This window comes from Elephas maximus, chromosome 2 (genome assembly GCF_024166365.1).
Source record: "Elephas maximus indicus isolate mEleMax1 chromosome 2, mEleMax1 primary haplotype, whole genome shotgun sequence".
NCBI classification, from domain to species: Eukaryota; Metazoa; Chordata; class Mammalia; order Proboscidea; family Elephantidae; genus Elephas; species Elephas maximus.
Genome location: NC_064820.1, coordinates 56842240 through 56868397, shown reverse-complemented (window position 1 = coordinate 56868397; position 26158 = coordinate 56842240). Strand labels below are relative to the sequence as shown.

Sequence of the window (26158 nt, the reverse complement as noted above, 5' to 3'; positions counted from 1 at the left end):
TATGGAATGTACGAAGTATAAATCTAGGAAAATTTGATGTCATCAAAAATGAAATGGAATGCATAAAGATCAATATCCTAAGCATCAGTGAGCTGAAATGCGCTGGTATTGGCCATTTTGAATCAGACAGTCACATGGTCTACTATGCCAGGAATGACAAATTGGAGAGGAATGATGTTGCCTTCATTGTCAAAAAGAACATTTCAAGATCTATCCTAAAGTACCAACTCAACCTCAACACCAACAACCGCTAAAAAGCTGCCATAGGCAATACACAAATGAGCATGACTGTGTTCAAATAAAACTTATTCACCCCTTACCTGTATGTATGTGACCTTGCTACTTAATGTTACTTAATGTCTCTAAATCTCAATTTCTTTTAACTACAAAATGGGAATAATAATTGTCCCTGCTTCATAGGGTTGTTGTGAGGATTAAATGAGAGTGAATGAAAAGCACTTAGCATAGTGTCTGGTTCATGATCTAGTCTTTATGAAATGCTAGCTATTGTAGTAATGATGATGATGTTCCTTATTACTTGAGTGTCAATATATAATCAGAAGGCATTAAAAATGTTTTCTCAAAGGAAACTCAATCTGAAAATCTTCTTCCTCATTGTACTAATTCTATATTATATAATCTTTTAAGCCAAATGAATTGATAGTCATGAGTTATCATTCCTTTTCTTAACCATTTAAAGATAAGGGAAATAAGAAAACTAAAAAAAGGATGAAAGTAGGTTGTTTAATTTCAGAATAAGTCGTAAGTGTACAAATTATCTTATAACAGTTATTACTAACTTCCTATTTCTAGACACAGTTCAAAGCCAAGCATTTTATGCTCATGAATGGATAACCTTTGCCACATTTTATTATCAACACTGAATCATCTCTATCAACAAAAACACATTCTTCCCTCTCAAGCATATAATAAGCTAGGCAATGAAGAAAGAAAGGTATATAAGGGATGGTCCGTGGGTTGAAAATCCTTCAGTCGATAGTTTTTGGGTGTTATAATCCAATTTTTTATTTCGAAGATGAAGAAACATGGTTATCAAATGCTAAATGTGGTGAAACATGACTTGCTCAAGCTCCCCTGTGAAGTGGAAAATTATGGAATTAGAATCTTAGTTACCAGTCTCCTGATCCAGCAGTGTTTCCGCATTAGTGCTTCTGAACCATTTTTTTAATACCTTAATTTAACAGAATCTTGGTTTACCCAACCTTCAACAGCACTAGCTCACGATGAACTGATGCGATGTGTGTGGGGTTCCCACTTGTATGTGCCCACTATCAACCTACCAAATGCGAGCTCATCAACACAGAGGGAGTGCTTCGAAATTCGAAAATAGATTCCTCACTCAATCATTCTATAACACTTTCCTGGTGTTTATTTAGATCTCATCACAACTATAACTGGAAAAATAGTACTAATCTATTTAAAAATATATAATGCTAAATGTTACATAGTGCCAGAAGATGAGCCCTTCAGATTGGAAAGCACTCAAAATACAACTGCCTCCTCAAAGTAGAGTTGACATTAATGACTTGGGTAGAGTCAAACTTTTAGGACCCTCATTTGCTGATACGGCACGACACAAAATGAGAAGAGCTGAGAACATCCATTGATAATCAGAACGTGGAATATACAAAGTATGAATCTAGAAAAATTGGAGATTGTCAAAAATGAAATGGGATGCATAAACATTGATATCCTAGGCATTACTGAGCTGAAAGGGACTGGAATTGGCCATTTTGAATCAGACAATCATATGGTCTACTGTGCCAGGAACGACAAATTCAAGAGGAATGGTCTCGTGTTCATCATCAAAAAGAACATTTCAAGATCTGTCCTGAAGTACAATGCTGTCAGTTATAGGATAATACCCATATGCCTATATAAGGAAGACTAGTTAATATGACTGTTATTCAAGTTTACACACCACCCACTGAGGTCAAAGATCAAGAAATTAAAGATTTTTACCAACCTCTCTGGGCTGAAATTGATCAAACATGCAATCAAGATGCATTGATAATTACTGATGATTGGAATACAAAAGCTAGAAACAAAAAAGACTGGTAGTTGGAAAATAAGGCCTTGGTTATAAAAACAAAGCTGGAAATCGCATGATAGAATTCTGCAAGACCAACGAACGACTTCATTGCAAATATCTTTTTTCAACAACATGAACAGTGACCATACATGTGGACCTTGCCAGATGGAATACACAGAACCATACCGGCTACATCTGTGGAAAGAGTTGATGGAGAAGCTCAGTATCATCAGTCAGAACAAGGCCAGGGTCGACTGCCAAACAGGCTATCAATTGCTCATATACAAGTGCAAGTTGAAGAAAATTAGAACAAGTCCACAAAAGTCAAAATATGACCTTCAGTCTGTACCACCTGAATTTATACACTGTTCTCAAGAACTGATTTGACACACTGAACACTAATGACCAAGAGCTGTAGAATGATACCAAGAACAATGTACATGCAAGAGGTCATTTAAAAGACAGGAAAGAAAGCCCAAAATGGATGTCAGAAGAGACTCTGAAACTTTCTCTTGAAACACAGAGTAACTAAAGTAAAAGAAAGAAATGATGAAGTAGAAGAGCTGAACAGAAGATTCCAAAGGGCAGCTCGAGAAGACAAAGTAAAATATTATAATAAAATGCGCAAAGACTTGGAGATAGAAAACCAAAAGGGAAGAACAGGCTCGGCATTTCTCAAGCTCAAAGAACTGAAGAAAAAAGTTCAAGCCTCGAGTTGCAATATTAAAGGATTCTATGGGAAAATACTAAAAGACGCGGGAAGCATCAAAAGAAGACAGAAGGAATACATGGAGTCACTGTACCAAAAGGAACTTGTTGACAGTTACTCACTTCAGAACGCAGTATATTATCCAGAACCAATGGTACTGAAGGAAGAGGTACAAGCTGCACTGAAGGCGCTGGAGAAAAACAAGGCTCCAGAAATTGACGGAATACCAATTGAGCTGTTGCAACAAATGGATGCAGCATGAGAAGCATTTACTGGTCTATGCCAGGAAATTTGAAAGACAGCTACCTGGCTGGAAAAGATCCGTGTTTGTACCCATTCCAAAGAAAAGTGATGCAACCGAATGTAGAAATTATCAAACAATATCATTAATATCACATACAAGTAAAATTTTGCTAAAGATCATTCAAAAGTGGTTGCAGCAGCATATTAACAGGGAACTGCCAGAAATTCAAGCCAGATTCAGAAGAGAACATGGAACCAGGGATATGACTGTTGATATCAAATGGATCATGGCTGAAAGCAACGAATATCAGAAAAATGTTTACCTGTGTTTTACTGACTATGCTAAGGCATTCAACATGTGGATCATAACAAATTATGGACAATATTATGGAGAATGGGAATTTCAGAACACTTAATTGTGCTCATGAGGAACATGTACTTACAGCAGCAGGCAGTCATTTGAACATAACAAGGGGATACTACATGGTTTAAGGTCAAGAAAGATGTGAGTCAGAGTTGTATACTTTTACCACACTTATTCAATCTGTATGCTGAGCAAAAAATCCAAGAAGCTGCAACGCCTGAAGAAGAATGGGGCATCAGGACTAAACAAGATTTATTAACAACCTGTGACATGCAGATGACACAACTTTGCTTGCTACAAGTGAAGAGGACTTGAAGCACTTACTGATACAGCCTTCAGTATGGATTACACCTCAACATAAAGAAAACAAAAATCCTCACAACTGGACCAATGAGCAACATCATGATAAACGGATAAAAGACTGAAGTTGTCAGGCATTTTATTTTACTTGGATCCACAATCAACACTCATGGAAGCGGCACCCAAGAAATCAAAAGAGGTATTGCATTGAGCAAATCTGTTGCACAAGACCTCTTGAAAGTGTTGAAAAGAAAAGATGTTGCTTTAAGGGCTACGGTGGGCCTGATCTAAGCCATGGTGTTTTCAATTGCCTCATATGCATGTGAAAGCTGGACAATGGATAAGGAAGACTGAAGAATTGATGCCTTTGAATATGGTGTTGGTGAAGAATATTTAATATACCATGGACTGCCAGAAGAAGGAACAAATCTGTTCTGGAAGAAGTACAGACAGAATGCTCCTTAGAAAAGAAGATGGTGAGACTTTGTCTCATGTACTTTGGACATGTTATCAGGAGGGACCAGACCCTGGAGAAGGATACCGTGCTTGGTAAAGGAGAGGGTCAGTGAAAAAGAGGAAGACCCCAACGAGATGAACTGACACAGTGGCTGCAACAATGGGCTCAAGCATAACAATAATTGCGAGGATGGCACAGGTTAGAGCAGTGTTTTGTTCTGTGGTACACTGGGTCATTATGGGTTGGAACTGACTCAACGGCACCTAACAACAACAATGCTAAATGTTAAACAAATGAGCCTGATCACAAGCACTACAGTAAATTCAAAGGCAGAATAATTGATACACTTTACGAAGTCATTAATTCCACCAGATTTTGAGTGTCCATTAAATGCCAGGCTTTGTGCTAGGAACTGGGGACAAAATAGTGACCAAGTCAGGTATAGTTCCTGTTGCCTTGTAGTTTAAAATTCCTGATTCACTGTTAGTGTATTCTTTTGGAAGTCAATATCCACTGAGCTTTTTTCAAGTTATACTTCCTAGTAGTTCCTTCCTCCCCTTTTCTTTCTCTCTATTGATTTTGATAATGTTCCTCAATTTTATTCTCCGGGAAGGTAGAAGTCAGATTGGAAAGGTACCTGATTTCACCAGCAGCAGTGGCTGCTTCACACCTGCAATTCACATGGCAACTGTAATCATGAAGTCTTTGTGACCACTATCTGGGGATTTAACTGTTATTAAATTCACATTACAGACCTCAAAAGAATAATTTTCAAGGTGTCAGACTTGAAATATGGTAGATTGCAAAGATGGAAAACATTAATAGGACTGTTTTTGATAAGTGATATTACAGTTTAATTAAAAAGAGCAATGTTCATTTTTAATCAAAATAATAGCTTAAAGACTATGATTACTTTGAGAGCAATTATGTAATTAAGAAATGTGAGCGACTTCCCAAGAAAGTTTTAATAAAAATCCCCACCTCCCCGCTGCAAACACTTTTTTTTTTTTTTTTTTTTTGGTCTACCTCTAATGAAATAATGGTATACATTTAAATACTATTACATACTTGCTTACTAGGCACTTTACTTTTATTAACTAATTTAATCCTCATAGCAATTTCCATTGTACATATGACAAAACTGAAGCACAAAGTCATACAAACAGTAAGTGACCCAGCACGAATTCAAACCAGGCAGTCTGGCTTTAGACTCTTAATTACAAGCTATATGATACTAAGTTGGGATGATAGACAAATATCTTAGATAATAATAAAAGCCTTTATAGTGCTTTCACATTTGTATGTCAAATACATTGGATAATAATAATAATAATCTTTTATATTTATATACTGCCTTACAGTAACAATGCACATGAGACATTACTTCATCTGAATAGATAACTAAGACTAGAATAACAGAACACATTAGGTATTAATTCAAATGTAGTACATTTAAATCCAAGAGAGACAAACAGCAGGAATACCACACTGAGGGAGGTGAGGGTCAGAACTTATAGTTCCTTGAGTGTTTACTATGTATCAGGCACTGAACTAGGTATACCCTTTCATAAGATAAGTACTCTTATTTTGGCAAAGAAGAAACACAAAGTCCATTATGAAATTAACCCAAAATCACATAGCTTGAAAGTGGCATAATAGGGATTACAATCCAGACTGCTCTGACTCCAAAGCCTTCTTCCACTACACTGTTATTACATGATTTAACGGTGTAGTGAATGAGAAATAGTGTAGAAAATGAGAAAAAAAGGGCGTTTTGAGTTTTTGTTGATAGCAAGTTCAACATAAGCCAATAGTTCTACTCTTAGGCTGCATTTATATCATTGTAGAGTAGAGATTTTGCTTAATGCTAGGCTCACTATACCTGGATAATGGGCAAATGGAGACATTTAGGATGAAAGGAAATTCATGAGAGGCATGAGATTTTGGCTCAGTGTAAGAACTTTTGAATAAACAGATGTGTCCAAACTGGAATAGGCTGCCTCGTTAGACACTCAATTAGAGTTTAGATAACCAAATATTAGTGATTCTGCAGAGGGATTCATGGATGAGGTAGGGAGTTAAAAGAGTATCCTTATTCTGACTCTAAATTAGAACAGTTGGCTTTCACATGTTCTAGTACACTGGAGTTCCATTTTAGAGTGTTTGTTTTTGGAGGGGAATGGGTTCTGATGCTGTAAAAAGTCTAAAAACAGCTGGATTAGACACATTAAAAAAAGCTCTTTCAATTCAAATTCTATATTCCTGAATGGTTTTGATTAAGGTTAAGAACATAAAATTGTATCTTGATTTTATTTGTAAAACAAAAACAGATCAAACATACCATTTTTTTCTGCAAAGGCAACAGCGTCTTCTTTAGCACTGAAGGTCAGAACCATGTTGGACAAAGGATCGGCCCTGTAAGAAACAACTTTTTTCAGGATTTAACATTAAGCTTTGGTTAAAAAAAAAAAATCAATATTTGGAATAAAATGTTTAGAAAATAAATGTCACTATAACATAAGGATATCTTATTTCTAATAATCTTTTAAAAACTGTTAATAGTCTGAATATCTTTCTCTATGCTAAATTTGGGAGATTTTTTTTTAAAAAGTACTACCAAATAATAAAATTTATACTAGCAAAGACATTCAGGAATTTTTAGTTAACTTTAATAAAGCAATTTTATTCAACTCTAAAAAAAATTAGAGTTGAATAAAACTCAAGAAAATTCTCAAACCTACCTTATAAATTCAGTATCAAAGAAATTACTGATGAGTACAACTGACAGTACTATCATTACTCAAATTAGAGATAGCAACAACATCCACTCTTCTTAATGAACCCTCAAACGTTAATGACTGCATTAAGCAGCACCAGTTCACCAGTTGCCATTGAGTCAATTAAGCATAAAAAAAATAGGGACACTTAAAAAAATAACACTCTAAGATCTGTCATCCTATTGAGTTCTTCACTCTAGGATAGTGGTGATGTTTACAAATCTACCACAGACTCTTACAAAATGCCATATAATTTCAGAAATGTTACTTTTATTAGTATGTTTATAAATACATAGATCATTGTGTGCTACATATGTTTGCTGTAAATCTCTCAGAGGTAAATACAGCATTCTGTAAAACATCATTTAGAAAACGTAGAAGTGAACAAGTGCCCATCCACATATGAATGGATACCAATATTATGGTACATACACGCAATGGAATACTACCCAACAATAAAGAACAATGAGGAACCCGTGAAACATCTCAAAGCATGGATGAATCTGCAGGGCATCATGCTGAGTGAGATAAGTCAATTACAAAAGGACAAATACTGTATGAGACCACTATTTTAAGAACTGATGAAAAAGTTTATACATAGAAAGAAACAATCTTTGATGGTTACCAGGGAGTGGACGGATGGGGAGGGAAAAACACTGACTAGACAATAAATAAGTGGTAATTCTGGTGAAGGGTAAGACAATACACAATATTGCAGAAGTCAGCACAACCTAACTGAGGCAAAGTCACAAAAGCTTCAAAGACACATCCATTATCCCTGAGGGACAGAGGTACTAGACTGAGGGCTGGGGACCATGGTCTTGGGGAACATCTAGCTAATTGGCATAATATTTTATACAGAAAATGTTCCACACCCTACTTTGGTGAGTAGCCCCTAGGGTCTTAAAAACTTGTAAGTGGCCATCTAAGATATGTCTACTGGTCCCACCCCCTCTGAAGCAAGGGAGAATGAAGAAAACCAAAGACACAAGGAAAAGATTAGTCCAAAGGACTAAAGGACCACAACTACCATGGCCTCTGCCAGACTGAGTCCAGGCTGGGATCACAACAGAGAGCCCCAGATGGAGCAGGAGAAAAATGTAGAACAAAATTCTAACTCACAAAAAAAGATCAGACTTACTGGTCTGACAGAGATTGGAGGAACCCCAAGATTATGGCCCCCAGAGACTCTTCTAACATAGTACTGAAGTCACTCCTGAAGTTTACCCTTCAGCCAAAGACTAGACAGGCCTATAAAACATGTTTGACAGTATACGAGACTAAATGGGTGCAGCAGCCCAAAAAACAAAGGCAAGAAGGCAGGAAGGGACAGAAAAGCTGGTCATATGGAAATGGAGAACCCAAGGTAAAGAATGGCAGAGTGTTGATACATCGCAGGGTTGGTAACCAATGTCACAAAATACTAAGTGTATTAATGTTTTAATGAGAAACAAATTTTCTCCGTAAACATTCACCTAAAGCACAATTTTAAAAAAAGTAGAAGTGAAAAAATTTAGAAAAGAGGGTTTCAGGAAGATTATTTGGGTAGTGGGAAGATATAAGTTATACACAGAATACATGGGAAGTAGCTATTTTCATTGACATGAAGACCTACAAATTGCTGCTGATGAAGTTCTGGTCATGTATTATGGGTAATATTCTGGGACTCCTATGAGATTCCTATTAGTATATATACTCTTACCATAAGCACTTTTAAGCAAAAGAGCTTCACATGGTTGGGTATATATGCACTAATAACATATGATAATTTTCTATTGATTCCTCCTTTTCAAAACACATATGATTTTCCTCCTTTGATATTTAAATAAGCTATTTATACTGAGAACCAAAAAAAAAAAAAAGTAAACCCATTGCTGTCAAGTCAATTCCAACTTACAGCGCCTCTACAGGACACAGGAGAACTGCCTCATAGGGTTTCCAAGGCTGTAATCTTTACAGAAGCAGATGGTGGAAGAGTTGGTGGGTTTGAACTACTGACCCCTCTCTCAGTTAGCAGCCAAGTGCTAAACCACTGTGCCAACATGGCTCCTTATACTGAGAACAGAAGTGTCAAAATAAATATGATCTTGTATTTTAAAGAGTAATGACCGACACATTAGTTTACTTGAGCATAAGAAACAATACAGACAAAACTGTAGAAAAAACTCTGGAACCAGAAGACCAGCCCTCTATAAAATGTAAATATGGTGTTTATTATTGTCCTTATTTTATTTACGAAGAAAAAAAATATGTACGTTAAATAATAACAACTTTCATCAACAAGCAATCATTCTTCTAGCCGCTTGGTATTACCCTCCTCATTCTCCTTTATCTCCTATATTTCAAAGTTATTTTTTTTTCTAGGTATGTTGCTACCACCAGCTTATACCCTTTTTAAGTCTTTCCTAAACTATTATAATACCTTCCTAACTAATTTGTCTTTCTACCTTCTATGTTTTGACTCTAATCTACCCTTCACCCTGTTGCCAGATTAATCTTCCTAAAGTTCAACTTCCAAACTCAATGCCCAGCTCAAAAACTTTACATAGTTTCCACTGTCCATGAAATTAACTTCAACCCCCTACCCTGGCATTTAAACACTTCTACAAAATGGCCAGAACCTACTGTGTAGACTTCTCTTAATTACTACCCTTAGAAGCAACCAACTAATCAAATCAGACTGCTCACTGGTCCTCTAAATGCAGCCTGTACTTTCCCATCAGCTCAATTTGTTCCTTCTACTGGAATACTCTCCCACTATCTCACATATGGAAAGCCATCCAACTAACCCTGATGGTTCACCTTGAATACCAACCAACCTTTTCCATGAAGTTTTTCATATCCTAGCCTCCTCCAACTGTATATAATCTTTCTTTTAAGTCGCACTCAATATAAACTTGTGCTTTTATTTTTATACTTGTTCAATTCTCAACTACTGAGGTTCCAATTTGGATAATGGCTAAGAATTTAACATTTAGATTTATATGCCTACGCATAACAACTATAAACTCTGGACAAAATAAGGAAAAACAAAACCTAACTGTATGAAGGGACAAGAGGGTGGCCAAAAGTAGGTAAGAAACTGGAGGGAATTCAACTTTTGAAAGAAGGGAACCACACTGAGTTGGATGGAAGTTTATACATTTTTCCCCTCTAGGTCTAGCCTAGATAGATAGGAGCACTGAGAACTCAGGCAGAAAGCCATAGCCTTACTGGCACGAGGAGTCTGAAGATGGAGTTTACGATTGCCAGAGCAACTGGAATATCCTCAAAAGGAGGAATCCACGGAACAGACAGCTCTTGAGAGGGCAACACTAGCTATAGCTAGGAAGTCTCAGAGAGCTGAGCAGAAATTTCAGCAGCTGTCTGCTGCAAGGGAGACTGAGTCTTACAAAGTTTTACCTTCACTGGTAAAACCCAAGGTGTTTACCATGCCCTTCTAACTATGAAATAGTTTTCCAATGAAACCTCAGAAAGTCCATGCCTTATGAGTAAGCACTATGTTCCCGGACTAAGATCAAGAGCAAAACTGAAACAGAACCACCCTAACGAAGCATAAAAATCAATCCTGTACAAGTTCAAGGTGATTGAACTGCCTCCTAAAACATACATGTATCTAAACGCACAGAAAAAAGTCTGGAAGAATACACACCAAATTGTTATCAGGACTTGCTTCTGTGGAGAGAGAGGATATGTGGGCAAGAGGGCAGTGAGGGAAGGAAGAAAGGAATGATTGGTAACTGTCATGGCTTATACTATATATATCTTTATTGCTTAAACCTGCAATAAGAACACACGCATTTATTTGTGCAATAAAGTCAATCAAGAGAACAAAAGTAGATAGAATTCTTATTTTAAAAAATTTAACCCATGTCATTAAGGCAGATAAAAAAGGATTTTTGCAAAGTGATAGAGAAGCGTAAGGCGGAAAGAAGGTACTGAATATTTTCATTTGGTAGTACCTTTTTACTACTTATTCATAAGCAAAGCCTAAGAGTGATGTTCACTTTGATGCCTTACTAAGGCCTGAGGAGCATATATACTATGTGGATAGTTAAGTAATGAGAAAATTAGCAACATCTAAATAAGTGTACACCTCTGCTTAAATTAGATGACCTTCTAGATCCACAACGGCATGACTAATTCTAGAAACTGAATGACAGATTCATAATTCTGTAATAAAAACTTTCATTAAAAAAATTAAATGTACAAGTTGTATTTACAGAAAATTATGAAATTAACAAAGAAACTACTGAGTCCAATGAGTTTCAAAGGTCGACATTTAATATAACTGAAAGAATAATATCTCATATATCAGTTTTATCAAAAATAAGGTTAAGGTTTACAGAAATAAATGAAAAGGAGAACTGACCAATCCAACAGATAAAAGACTGCCAGGAAGTATATGAAATTCGTAACCAAAAATAATCTTAGGCAACTAGCTACAGTATTAAACACAGATGAGTCATCCCTCTACCCCCTACCAAAAATGGATTATAAACAGTAAAAACCTTAGGTCAAAAACAAGGAAAGATTTTTATATTTACACAAAGACAAATCTTTTACCTCTAAGTTCTAATATTTAAAGGTACAGGTAATTAAGAAAGCATTAAAAAAGCTCCAATTTGGATGAGAAAAATACAGAAATACATATCTTTTAATATGAATTTAAAATCTAAGTAAATATTTAAAAAACTTATTCAGATATAGCAGTTTAGGTGTGCTTCTTAAAAGTCAAGCAAATTCATCTTAAAATCTTACTATAGCTGAACAAAAGTGGCCTTTCAAGGTAACAACAACAAAAAATACTGCAGATACACAGTTAACAATGAAATTTATTCAGTGAATTTTTAAAAACATAGACCATGCTCACAGTCAGGAAGCCTGCTTTCACAATGGCAGTGCTTCTCCCCACCCCCTAAAAATGATGGGAAAACATTTATGATTGATTGCAAGCTTCTGTTAGACAATTGCCACAGTAACTTTATAAAATCAGCTTTTACGTTAGCACTGCTTCTACTACTCAAGAAAGTAAGTGTACTTTTCTATCTGTGTATTCATAGCAAGTCTGTGAAAAAACCTCCCAAGGTATACAAAGATTATCTCTGTAGGTGTATATTTATCATGTTTCTTATGCTATAGTCTTCTAACTCTCTGTAATACTCCTGTGTCATCAGGGTTAAGTGTCTGTTAAATCTCCAAGTCAATCCATCTATATGGTAGATTTTAACGCCAGACATAGTTGTACGCCTAACAGAAAAAAGGAAACCCTGGTGGCATAGTGGTTAAGCGCTACAGCTGCTAACCAAAAGGTCAGAATTTCAAATCCAAATCAAATGAGTGTACATCTCTGCTTAAATTAGATGACCTCCTTGAAAACCCTATAGGGCGCTCCTTGGAAACCCTATGGAGCAGCTCTACTCTGTTCTATCAGGTCACTATGAGTCACAATCAACTCGATGGCAAAGGTTTTTTTTTTTTTCCTTTTTTAAACAGAAAAAAATAAATATAGTTAAGTCCCAGATCTCTGTATTTGGAAACTTCATGACTTTGGGAACAAATATATTTTTAAGTACAAAACCCACTGCTGTCAAGTTGATTGGGATACATAGCAACTCCATAGGATTTCCAAGACTGTAAATCTCTACAGAAGCAGACTGCCACAACTTTCTCCCACGGAGCTGTTGGTGGTTTCAAACCGCCAACCTTTATGGCTAGCAGTCAATCACTTTCATTTCTCTTTCAGCATCTCTCAAAACCATTCCTCTGACAAATAGTAAAAATCAGACATTAAAATAACTTCCCCTTTTTCCCGTTACATAAAGTAGTTCTCCCCATAAAAACAAAAATTATAAATCTATATGGACACATACAAAACCCCCCAAAAAAACTCACTGCCGTCGAGTCGATTCCAACTCATAGTGACCCTAGAGGATAGAGTAGAACTGCCCCATAGAGTTTCCAAGGAGTGCCTGGCGGGTCTGAACTGCCGACCTCTTGGTTAGCAGCTGTAGCATTTAACCACTACACCACCAGGGTTTCCAGGACACATACAGGCAGGTTTTAAATATTTTTTCCCAAAGTCCATCCGTTAATATTAGGTATATAATCATAAATTGAAATACAAGCAGACTAAGAGGCCAAATTATGGTCAAGTCATTAATTTCTCTGGACAACAGGTTTAATTCTTAGTCAAATGATGAATTTTAAGGAGATGATCACATGGGAACATTAGCTCAAAATTCCAACAATTTTATAAAATGCTTTAAAATATCTCACAGAAAAAGTCAGAATTCAAAATGCCCAAGTAGTAGATTAATATTGTATACTATCTTTTGTCTCATTAAAATGTTAAATGGGAAAAAATATATAACCCTCATTCTAGCATCAGCAAATATAGAGTCTCTGTTTAATAGATAAAATGATCAAAGTCATAATTTTTTTTTCTTATTGTATTTTGTCCTGTTAATAGCTGCTTTTTAATATTAGAACAAAGAGAAGTAATGAGTTGTTTTTTTCTCCTTTAATACTCAAGATTCAAAACAATGCCTCAGACAAACAAAATGCAGACAAGGACTATCAGTTCAAAAACACTTTTTACTTTGGAAAAAATACACTTTGAGAAGGACTTTACCTTCCAAACATGTAATATATTTAATTTTCATCTAACACGTTACAAAAACAGCTTTTTCATATTCAAGCAGAATAGTAGTTATAGTTCTGCTCTTAAAAGACCAAAATCATTGGCTATAGTGTTTCTTTATGATTTTTTTTGTCTCTTCAAGCATATGATTTACAAAAACACACTATAAATTAAATGAAACATAAAATCTAAAGGATACCAAAATACCTAAAACACAGTGGCGAAATATCATTTGGTTAATAAAATATAATTCTATTTAAATTGCAATATAGCAGATGTTTTCAACAAAAATTCTTCTAGGTACACTGACAGAAAAAGATATTAAATATACTTTTCTAAAATGATTTAAACTGATAACTACCTTCAAATGGAGACTACACATATACAATTTTCTAGGAGTCTCAGTAAGAATGACAATTTTCTAACTTATCTGGCTAATGTTTTCTCTAGTGACAACTTCTTGTATTTAACTTGAGGAAGCCCTGCTATTTAACATTTGGGCCTTATATTACATTGGAGATTTACATCACTGACTTCATTGGTGCCACAGGAATTTATGACCACTTTATTCCAATGTACTGCAAAAAGGCAATTAATTAATCACAAGATCTTAGGAATTTACAAGTTTCCCTAAAATTAACTAATTCTAAACTCACCTAGTTCCCCACTCCCACTCTACAAACAAAACAAATTTTACAAAGAAGTCTTAATTCAAAAACAAGTAAAAGCGTCACTAAATTATTAACACCATTCACACAACACACCTTAGACCAGTATACAGAGCTTGGGGACCATGCTAACAGTGCTCACAAAGACAGCTATTTTTATCCATTAAATCTAAACCAAAAAAAAAAAAAAGCCAGTGCTGTTGAGTCGATTCTGACTCATAGCGCCCCTGAAGGACAGAATAGAACTGCCCCGTAGGGTTTTCAAGGCTGTAATCTTTATGGAAACAGACTGCTACATCTTTCTCCCGCAGAGCAGCTGGTGGGTGTGAACCACTGACCTTTAGGTTAGCAGCTGAGTGTTTAAGCACTGCGCCACCAGGGCTCTTCAGCCAATAAATAGTACTCAGAAAAACACGGGTTCTTAGTTTATTGGGCTGGCCAGCCTTATATTAAATGTATGAATATATATGAATACACCTAAACAGAGAGAGAGAGATCAATGCCACCAGTGGTACAGAGAGGGGGTAATGGTTAATGCGATTTGTTGTTGACCAAACAGTTGGAGTTTGAGCTTACCCAGAGGCATCTCAGAAGAAAGGCCTGGTGATCTACTTCTGAAAAACCATTCACTGAAAACCTTATGGAGCACACTTGTACTCTGACACACATGGAATTGACTCAAGGGCAATTGTGTTTTGTTTTGTTTTAATGTCTTTCAGCATAGTTATACCCAAACCAAACTGTCTGAAAAAAAAGTATTCGATAAAGCACACTGCATATCAAAGAGTTTGAAACTAGTATTTTTAAAAGAAAAATCTGTTTAGAAAAATAGAGCTGAAAACAAAATTCAAGTTAATCCAAAGTACTCACGTAGATGCCCAACCCATCAAAGGATTTTCCCACCGCTCCCTGGTATCAAACTCCATCTTCCATTTCTTTGTGTTATTTACTCCAGACTGCATGTTATTCCGAGCAGAAACAAATATCCTAACTTTTCTAGTTTTGATATGCTCTTCTGGAACTCCAGTTAAAGTAGTGATATCCTACAGAAAAACAAGTAAACAAACATGTTTCAAACAACCCATACACTTACTAAAATACTTCTGTTACTCCCTATATCCATAGAACTCTACTTAGATTTTCTTATAAATTGATTTGTTTTAGCTTTTTGGCTTATCTTGTTCTGTTTATTCTAAATGTGCATCAGCCAGTCATTCTCAAAGAATATTACTTTGAAAAGAGTTGGGCCTTCCAGATGTTCTGAGCCATTTCTTTAAATATATTTCTCACTATCCTATGATTTTTACCAAATAATTTGCTATTTTTATATACGGAAATAGTTTATCAGGGTAAGAGTAGTAGGGAACAATGGGAAAGGGTTCATAAAAAGATGCAGGTTTCCTTTGTCCAACAAAATCTCTGTAATTTCTGAAAGGTATGCTGAGTTGGAATTGACTGACAGCAACAGGGTTGGGTTGGTTTTGGTTTATGCTGATAGAAAAAAACAAAAAACATTGCTGTCCAGTTAATTCCGACTCACAGTGACCATGCAGGCCAGAGCAGAACTTCCCCACAGGGTTTTCAAGGAGTGGCCGGCGGATTGCAACTGCCATCTTTTGGTTAGCAGCTGAGCTCTTAGCCACCAGGGCTCCTATGCTGATGGAAGAGAATGTAATCAATAAGTTTCTTATTTCGTGAACAGGTGTAACTAGCCAGCAGAGAAAGAATATAAGGGAACAGTGAATAAAAGCATTAAGTAGGAAAAAAAGATCTATTACCAGCAGTTTTTGTGTCAAAACTACTTACAAGGCATTCTCTTCTGAGGAAGGCCTGAAACTTTTTGTAAACAATTCAAATCAATTAAAAACTTTAATTAGTATTCTGGTTTATCTCCCCTTGTTGAAATCTACCGAAGAGAAAATGATACATCAAACATATACTGCAACGGTAAGCTAAAAAAGTTGCACAATTTTTGCAGAAATGTGAGCTGAAAAGAATGGTAATGTTCTTGACTTTCTTTTTCTATATTTCTTCCCAGTAACAAATACTCAACTGATGAGGGCACAGAATTTTGATGTCTCAGATTGGATATATTTACCAATAATATTAGTCTTGGGTAGTGTTAACAGTTAATATGCTTGTTCACTAACTAAAAAGTTGGAGGCTCCAGTCCACCCAGAGGTGCCTCAGAAGAAAGATCTGGTGATCTACTTTCAAAAACAAAAGCCAGCCATTGAGAACCCTATGGAATACAGCTCTACTTTGACGAACATGGGGTCGCCGTGAGTTGGAATGAACTGGACGGCAACTGCTTTGCTTGTTAATCTGGTAACAAATGCTCACCTAGCAAATGCACAGAATTTTGATATCCCACAGTAGATATATTTATCAATTATAGCAGCAGTTCAGACACAAAATAATGAAGTAATTCAGCGTTTAAGTCTCTCCTTCGTAATGGTAAAATATTTATTCTATCAAAGTAATATCATATGAGGGTGAACCATATAACTCTTCCACTACTTGTCTGTCACACTATGGTACTGTGGTGGCTTCTGTGTTGTTGTGATGCCAGAAGCTATTCCACCAGTATTTCAAATACCAGCAGAGTCATCCATGGTGGACAGATCTCAGTGGAGCTTCCAGACTAAGACAGACTAGGAAAAAGGACATGGTGGTCTATTTCGGAAAAAAATTGACAGAGAAAGCATTATGAATAGCAGTGGAACACTGTCTGATATACTGACAGAAGATGAGCCCTTCAGGTTGGAAGGCACTTAAAAGATGACTGGTGAAAAGCTGCCTCCTCAGAGTCGACCTTAATGATGTGGATGGAGTCACGCCTTTATGACCTTCATTTGCTGATATGGCAAGACTCAAAGTGAGAAGAAATAGCTGCAAACATCTATAAATAATCAGAACACAGAATGTACGAAGAATGAATCTAGGAAAATTGAAAATCATCAAAAATGAAATGGAACACATAAACATTGATATCCCAGGCATTAGTGAGCTGAAATAAACTGGTATTGGCCATTTTCAATCAGACAGTACTATTGTCTACAATATCTGGAATGACAAACTGAAGAGGAATGGCGTTGCATTCATTCTCAAAAAGAACATTTCAAGATCTATCTTGAAGTACCATGCTGTCATATGCCTACAAGGAAGACCAGTTAATATGACTATTACTTAAATTTACGTACCAACCACTAAGGCCAAAGATGAAGAAATTGAAGATTTTTTATCAACTTTTGCAGCCTGAAATTGATCAAACATTCAATCAAGATGCACTGACAATTACTGCGGACTGGAACAAGAAAGTGGGAAACAAAGAAGAAGGATCGGTAGTTGGAAATTTGGCCTTGGTGACAGAAATGACTCCAGAGATTGCGTGATAGATTTTGGAGGGCCAATGACTTCTTCACTGCAGATACCTTTTTTTCAACAACATAAACAGTGACTATACATGTGGACCTTGCCACATGGAATACACAAAACCATACTAACCACATATGTGGAAATAGTTGATGGAGAAGCTCAATATCATCAGTTAGAAAAAGGTTAGGGGTTGAATGCGGAACAGACCATCAACTGTTTGTGTGTAAGTTCAAGTTGAAGCTGAAGAAAATTAGAGCAAGCCCACGGGGACAAATATATAGCCTCTAATATATCCCACTAGAATTTAGAGATCATCTCAAGAATAAATTTTACACATTGAACATTAATGACCAAAGACCAGACAAGTTGTAGAACGACATCAAAGACATCATACATGAAGAATGCAAGGGGTCATTAAAAAGACAGGGAAGAAAAAAAAGACCAGAATGGATGTCAGAAGAGATTCTGAAACTTTCTCTTAAACATAATGTAGCTAAAGTGAATGGAAGAAATGATGAAATAAAACAGATGAACAGGAGATGTCCAAGATCAGCTCAAGCAGACAAAGTAAAGTATTATAATGAAATGTGCAAAGACCTGGAGACAGACAACCAAAAGGGAAGAACAGGCTCAGCATTCCTCAAACTGAAAGAACTGAAGAAAAAATTCAAACTTCAAGTAGCAACACTGAGGGACTCTATGGGGAAAATATCAAATGATGCAGGAAGCATCAAAAGAAGATGGAAGGAACACACAAGACACTGTACCAAAAAGAACTGGTTGACGTTCAACCATTTCAAGAGGTAGCATATGCTCAAGAACCGAGGGTACTGAAAAAAAATCTAAGCTAATTAAAAAAAAAAAAAATTAAAGGCAACGGTAAAAAAACATGGCTCCAGGGATTGATAGAATACCAATTGAGAAGTCTTAACAAACGGAGGCAGCACTGGAGGTGCTCACTTGTCTATGTCAAGAAATGCGGAAGACAACTACCTGGCCAAGGACTGGAAGAGATCCATATTTGTATCCATTCTAAAGAAAGGTGATCCAACAAAATGTGGAAATTATTGAACAATATCATTTAATATCACACTCAAGTAAAACTTTGCTGAAGATCATTCAAAAGCAGTTGTAGCAGCACTGAGACAGGGAACTGCCAGAAATTCAAGCTGGATTCAGAAGAGCATGTGGAACCAGGGATAACACTGCTGATGTCAGATGGATCCCGGCTGAAAGCAGAGAAATACAGAAAGACGTTTACCTGTGTTTTATTGACTATACAAAGGCATTTGACTGTGTGGATCATAACAAACTATGGATAAATATCCAAAGAATGGGAATTCCAGAACATTTAATTCTACCCACAAGGAACCTGTACATAAACCAGAGGCAGTCATTTGAGCAAAACACAGGATACTAAGTGGTTTAAAATCAGGAAAGGTGTGCATCAGGATTGTATCCTTCCACCATACTTATTCACCCTGTAGTCAGTTTGATTTCTGTGTGTTCCATCTGGCGAGGTCCATGTGTATAGTCACCCTTTATGTTGGTGAAAGAAGATATTTGCAATGAAGAAGTCATTAGTGTTGCAAAATTCTATCACTCAATCTCCAGCATTGTTTCTATCACCAAGGCCATCTTTTCCAACTATTGATCCTTCTTAGTTTCCAACTTTCACATTCCAATCACCAGTAATTATCAATGCCTCTTGATTGCATGTTCGATCAATTTCAGACTGCAGCAGCTGATAAAAACCTTCTATTTCTTAATCTCTGGCCTTAGCGGTTGGAGCATAAATTTGAATAATAGTTGTATTAACTGGTCTTCCCTGTAGGCGTATGGATATTATCCTATCACTGACAGCGTGGTACTTCAGGATAGATCTTGAAACATTCTTTTTGACGATGAATGCAACACCGTTCCTCTTCAAGTTGTCATTCCCAGCATAGTGGACTACATGACTGTCGGATTCAAAATGGCCCATACCAGTCCATTTCAGCTCACTAATGTTTACAATATCAATGTTTATGCATTCAATTTCAATTTTGATGATTTCCAATATTCCTAGATTCATACTTCATACATTCCAGGTTCCAATTATTAATGGATGTTTGCAGCTGTTTCTTCTCATTTTGAGATGCGCCACATCAGCAAATGAAGGTCCCAAAAGCTTTACCCCATCCACGTCATTTAGGTTGACTCTACTTTGAGGAGGCAGCTCTTGCATAGTCATGTTTTGCGTGCCTTCCAACCTGAGGGGCTCATCTTCCAGCACTCTATCAGACAATGCTCTACTGCTATTCATAAGGTTTTCACTGCCTAACACTTTTCAGAAGTAGACTGCCGGGTCCTTCTTCCCAGTCTTTCTTAATCTGGAAGCTCAGCTGAAACTTGTCCTCCATGGGTGACCCTGCTGGTATCTGAATACTGGTGGTATAGCTTCCAGCATCACAGCAACATGCAAGACCCCACTGTATGACAAACTGACAGACACGTGGGGGTTCACTGTCATAAGTTATATAAAAACATTTTTTAAAATGGGTGGGACATTAATGAACCTCCAGGAGTCCCACCAAGTTCTCACTGTGAAGATCAGAGAAAAATCTCCTTGTGGTTCCTGCAAGGGAAGAATACCGGTGGTACAGCTTTCAGCATCACAGCAACACACATGCCCCCACAGTACGACAAACTGACAGAAAGAGACAATGGAAAAGCTCTATATCACCAGTCAGAACAAGGTCAGGGGCCAACTGTGGAACAGACCATCAAGTGCTTATATGCTAGTTCAAGCTGAAACTGAAGAAAATCGGAGCGAGTCCACAAGAGCCAAAATATGACCTTGAGTATATCCCACCTGAATTTAGAGAACATCTCAAGAATAGATTTGATGCATTGAACACTAGTGACTAAAGACCACGAGTTGTGGAACGACATCATACATGAAGAAAGCAAGAGGTCATTGAAAAGACAGGAAAGAAAGAAAAGACCAAGATGGATGTCAGAGGACACTCTGAAACCTGCTCTTGAACGTTGAGCAGCTAAAGCAAAAGGAAGAATCGATGAAGTAAAAGAACTGAAAATTTCAAAGAGTGTCTCGACATGACAAAGTATTATAATGACGTGCAAAGAGCTGGAGATGGAATGCCAAGAGGGAAGAACACATACCGTGTTTCTCAAGCTGAAAGAACTGATGAAAGAATTCAAGCCTCGAGTTGCAACAGTGAAGGATTCTATGGGGAAAATATTAAATGACACAGGAAGCACCAAAAGAAGATGGAAGGAATACACAGAGTCATTATACCAAAAAGGACTAGTCGTTGTTCAACCATTTCAAGAGGTGGCATATGATCAGGAACGGATGGTACTGGAGGAAGAAGTCCAAGCTGCTCTGAAGGCATTGGGGAAAAACAAGGCTCCAGGAATTGATGGAATATCAATTGAGGTGTTTCAACAAATGGATGCAGTGCTGAAGGTGCTGACTTGTCTATGCCAAGAAATATGGAAGACAGCTTCCTGGCCAACTGACTGAAAGAGATCCATATTTATGGCTATTCCCAAGAAAGGTGATCCAACCAAATGTGGAAATTATAGAAGAAAATCATTAATATCACACGCAAGCAAAATTTTGCTGAAGATCATTAAAAAATGGCTGCAGCAGTGTATCAACAGGGAAATGCCAGAAATTCAGGCCAGTTTTAGAAGAGGATGTGGAACCAGGGATATCATTGCTAATGTCAGACAGATCCTGGCTGAAAGCAGAGAATGCCAGAAGGATGTTTACCTGTGTAGTATTGACTATGCAAAGGCATTGGACTGTGTGGATCATAACAAATTATGGATAACATTGTGAGGAACAGGAATTCCAGAACACTTAATTGTGCTCATGAGGAACATTTACATAGATCAAGAGGCAGTTGTTCGGACAGAACAAGGGGATACTGATTGGTTTAAAGTCAGGAAAGGTGTGCGTCAGGGTTGTATTCTTTCACCATACCTCTTCAATCTGTACGCTGAGCAAATAATCCGAGAAGCTGGACTGTATGAAGAAGAATGGGGCATCTGGATTGGAGGAAGATTCATTAACAACCTGCATTACGCAGATGACACAATCTTTCTTGCTGAAAGTGAAGAGGACTTGAAGCACTTACTAATGAAGATCAAAGACCACAGCCTTCAGTATGGATTGTACCTCAACATAAAGAAAACAAAAATCCTCACAACTGGACCAATGAGCAACATCATGATAATCAGAGAAAAGACTGAAGTTGTCAAGTATTTCATTTTACTTGGATCCACAATCAACAGCCATGGAAACAGCAATCAGGAAATCAAAAGACCCGTTGCATTGGGTAAATCTGCTGCAAAGGAACTCTTTAAAGTGTTGAAGAGCAAAGATGTCACCTTGAAGACTAAGGTGCACCTGACCCAAGCCATGGGATTTTCGATCACATCATATTCATGTGAAAGCTGGACAGAGAATAAGGAAGACCGAAGAACTGATGCCTTTGAATTGTGGTGTTGGCGAAGAATATTGAATGTACCATGGACTGCCAAAAGAACGAACAAATCTGTCTTAGAAGAGGTACAGCCAGAATGCTCCTTAGAGGCAAGGGTGGCTAGACTGCATCTTACATACTTTGGACATGTTGTCAGGAGGGGTCAGTCCCTGGAGAAGGACATCATGCTTCACAGAGTACAGCGTTAGCAGAAAAGAGGAAGACCCTCAATGAGGGGGACTGACACAGTGGCTGCAACGATGAGCTCAAGCATAACAACAATGGTAAGGATGGCTCAGGACGGGGCAGTGTCTCATTCTGTTGTGCACAGGGTTGCTATGAGTCGGAACCAGCTCAATGGCACCTAACAACAACAACATTCAATCTGTATGCTGAACAAATAATTTGAGAAGCTGGACTATATGAAGAGGAATGGGGCATCAGGTCTGGAGTAAGGTTCATTTAACAACCTGTGATATGCAGATGATACAACCTTGCCTGCTGAAAGCAAAGAGGGCAACAATAATGGGCTTAAGCATAGCAACAATTGTGAGGATGGCACAGAACCCAGCAGTGTTTTGTTCCATTTTACATAGGGTTGCTATGATTTGGAGCCGAATGGACAGCACTTAACAACCAGATATTAATGCATATATGCCAGAGTAGTAATTTAAAAACCAATAAAGCTTTTTGAAAATGTGGAATAGTTTGTATTTCTTGATATCATCTACCTATAAAAGAACAGAATGATTTTACCACGGAAAATGTCTTTAAAATAAGTGATTACAAAATGTTGCTAAGCTCTTTATATTTTGATCTCGTAACTACCCATGGTTCCCACATATTCTCAAATTATGGCAATTATTTATTGTTATCTTCTACCCAATTGAAAGCTGGCATCAGAATAGTTCTCAAGATAATATGTTTGTGACTTTTAAAGCCCAAATTGTCCTGACATAGAATCTCAGTTTTTACCAGCAGTAGACATGTAAGGTACTGCAGTTTAGTTGAGCTGCTGCCAAAGATAGGGAATAAAAAGGCTTGGCATCTCTCACATACTTGACACCTAAAGGGCACAGAAGCTCTAAAATTCCTAGTCTTTGTAGGCACCCTCTTCGTCTAGACAAACTGATTTCTCGCACTTTTAAAATGCATTAGGACTCTATTGTTATCATTTCATCCACACAGCTTCAGCTAGTGACAGAAGAACCTGTCTTTAAAGCCACATTTCAATGGACTAAAGCTTCTGCTCCAAGATTCCGTTCCATATAATACTTGAAAAGAACTATGAAGCACTAAGTTGAGCTCTGTATTGGTGTCTTCAATGCTTTCTCTACAAGTTCTCACTGAGCTACCTGTAACACAACTGTCAAAAAAACAAAAAAAAAATTTAAACATTTGCAAGGTATTTATATTGAATTCTCCACAGACAGATTTCTATTTCTTTACAAGACAAAACACCTACAATTTCTGAAAAACCTACTTATAAAAGACTGAAATGCTTTGAGGGTTTCAATATTGCCTTTACAGAGTTCTCATTTTATTGGTAAAACATTGCTAAATGATTTATAAGTAATAAATTTTCTTTCATTACAAAAAAGTTAAATCATATAAGGTATGAGAAGCCTTCAAGTTGGCACCCAAAGAACCTCAAGATTCACATTTTACCTAAGACTCAACAGTTAATAATCATCTATAAATTCTAATAAAGCAACTTACCCTATAGACAGTATATATAGATTTACTGAATCTTAAAACTTATAATTTTTAAACAGTTGGGTCAAGCATAAAACTTACATATCCATTTTTAGAGAGTAACCCTATTTGAATAGGATAAAGTTCAGAAACAATCTTACATACAATATGTTATTTTATGATAAGGTAATTGAAAAAAGTCTATCATAATTCACAGGTTGAAGGCTATCCCAATCAATATTTACTATTGAAGAGATGTGTATCATATTTGCAAAGTCCCACTTTTGTAGCACCATCTCTTTCACAATTTTTAATTTGGAAGAGCTAATAGCTGATCTTCCGTTTAAAAATTCTAATTCAAGAGAATAGAAATGTAAGAAATCATAAGAAGTTACATATCAATATACATAAATGATTTTACAGTGTTCTTTCAAATATCTATTCCTTATTATAAAGTACTAATTCTCCATATAAAAACTGTATGATTCGATTATCAACTGTTCCTATTTATCTTGTGTGAATTCAATTTTCTTTCTTTCTTTTTTTTTTTAAACAAAGGAAGCAGGGAAAAAGCAATGGGAAGTTGGTGTCAAAATGCAGAAAAACCTCCCAGCAAGCTTCTTGCAACCACCCAGGATTTAGAGTCTTGCTGGCTGCTCTCTTTTCAATACCAGAATTTCACACATTTCAATGACTATTATGACTTCAAAGAATCAAATTTTCATCATTGTCCGTCATCTGCCAGTTGATTTGTATAAAGGAGTTCTTCTGCATGCCCTCCAAACAAAAGCCTCCTTACTTTTGTGGCTATATATCAAGTTTAAAAGTTTTGTTTGTGACAGTTGTGTCTTTGGTAAATTAGGGTAACACTGAAGGAGTGCAGCTGCTCTGCAGGAACCTCCTTTTTGGCACCATTTCACTTAAATAAAAACTGAATAATTAGCTTCTGCCTTTATTAAACCACAAAAATGCCAACGGCCTTAGTAATTACTTCCGGTTGCCCCACCCACTTAACCTTAACAGTTTACACTTGCATAAAGAGAAATAAATGAAAGGCTTTGGCCACTTTGGATGAATTTTTGATAATCTCTCAATACACCCAAAAAAAGCCACAATTTTTACCAGTCTTTTTAGTAATCAGCTCATTAAACTGGTATTATTGATCAACGTTGAAAACAGCACATGTTGGAACATTAAGTACATACAAATATTGCTTATAGACCAATTATCTATCTAACTTTATTTCAGAGCTTTTTTAACTGATCTAAATTTGATGACTGCAGTTATACTCGACTTCAAACATCAAAGACGGTAAAAGAAAAACAATCTTAGGGTCTGTAATAAAAACTTACTTTCAAGTATGCTACAGACACTTAAAATGAGAAACTCATTAAATGTTTTCATGTATATTTAACAACGTTTTACAAAATAAGTTTTAGTTTAAAAAAGATAAAGACTTAGCAGATAGCATAACCACCAGCTAGTCACTTTCCATGAAATAACTTTAAGCGCTTGTAAAAAGTTAGTGGCCACAGAAATTCAAATATATTCAAACTATTAAAATAAATCAGAGGCCAGCCATTAAACCAGTTTCTGTTAATGCAACAAACTGATGTAAGCATATAACTAGGTAACGAAACAGTGTCGGAATGTTATATCTATTTTGCATTCTGAGCAAACCTAAGGTAAAAGTGGAAGTTAAGTTTTAAATTGAATGTTGTTGATGAGATAGGAATAGATCATACAAATGATGCTGCTAATCATATGAAAAGTAAAAACTAAGTACTGGAGCCATATTTTTCAATCTCAAACAATTTTTATTACTCCTGGATCCTACTGAGCAGGATAAGGTAGAACAATGGCTAAAAGCAAATGAATGAATCAAATCTGGGTTAGAATTCCAGCTCTTGACTTCAGGCAAATTAGTAGATTTCTATTTCCTCATCTATAAAATCAGTTCTAAAATGAGGACTAAATAATATATGTAAAGTGCTTGGGTAATAAAATTTATTTTATTGAACCTATTTTTCTTTTTTAGTATGTACTAGACACTGGACACAAGGCATATTATAAATATGATCTCTGTTCTCACAAAAATACAATTTTTTAAAAAAGTACACAGTGAACAAGTAAAGGGAAGCTGGTGTTAGGATATGAAAAACCTCCCATCTCTTTTGAGAAATACAAGTTAGGAGTTAAGATACATTAGAAACGAAAGTTCTGTAATTAGAATCATTACACTTCAAACCTCCAGGGAAGAAAAACCTAGCTTTCTTGTATATATCAAAAACACTGAGTACAATATATGTTAAGTAAATTTGTTTTATTAAATATGCAACTACATCCAGAAAAGACAATTATATTCATGAAAGTGA

The 26158-nt window shown here is 36.4% G+C and overlaps 1 protein-coding gene across 1 annotated transcript in view; it reads right to left on the bottom strand.

Annotated features, from left to right (window-relative positions):
* The window catches only part of NDUFS4 (NADH:ubiquinone oxidoreductase subunit S4), a 155114-nt gene that overhangs the window by 25728 nt on the left and 103228 nt on the right, over window positions 1-26158 (bottom strand). The window contains exons 3-4 of the mRNA XM_049863702.1: window positions 15085-15257; window positions 6468-6541 (exon numbers count right to left, since the gene is read on the bottom strand). Of these exons, the coding sequence (XP_049719659.1) occupies window positions 6468-6541; window positions 15085-15257 (247 nt within the window). The remainder of the gene's footprint in view (window positions 1-6467; window positions 6542-15084; window positions 15258-26158) is intronic.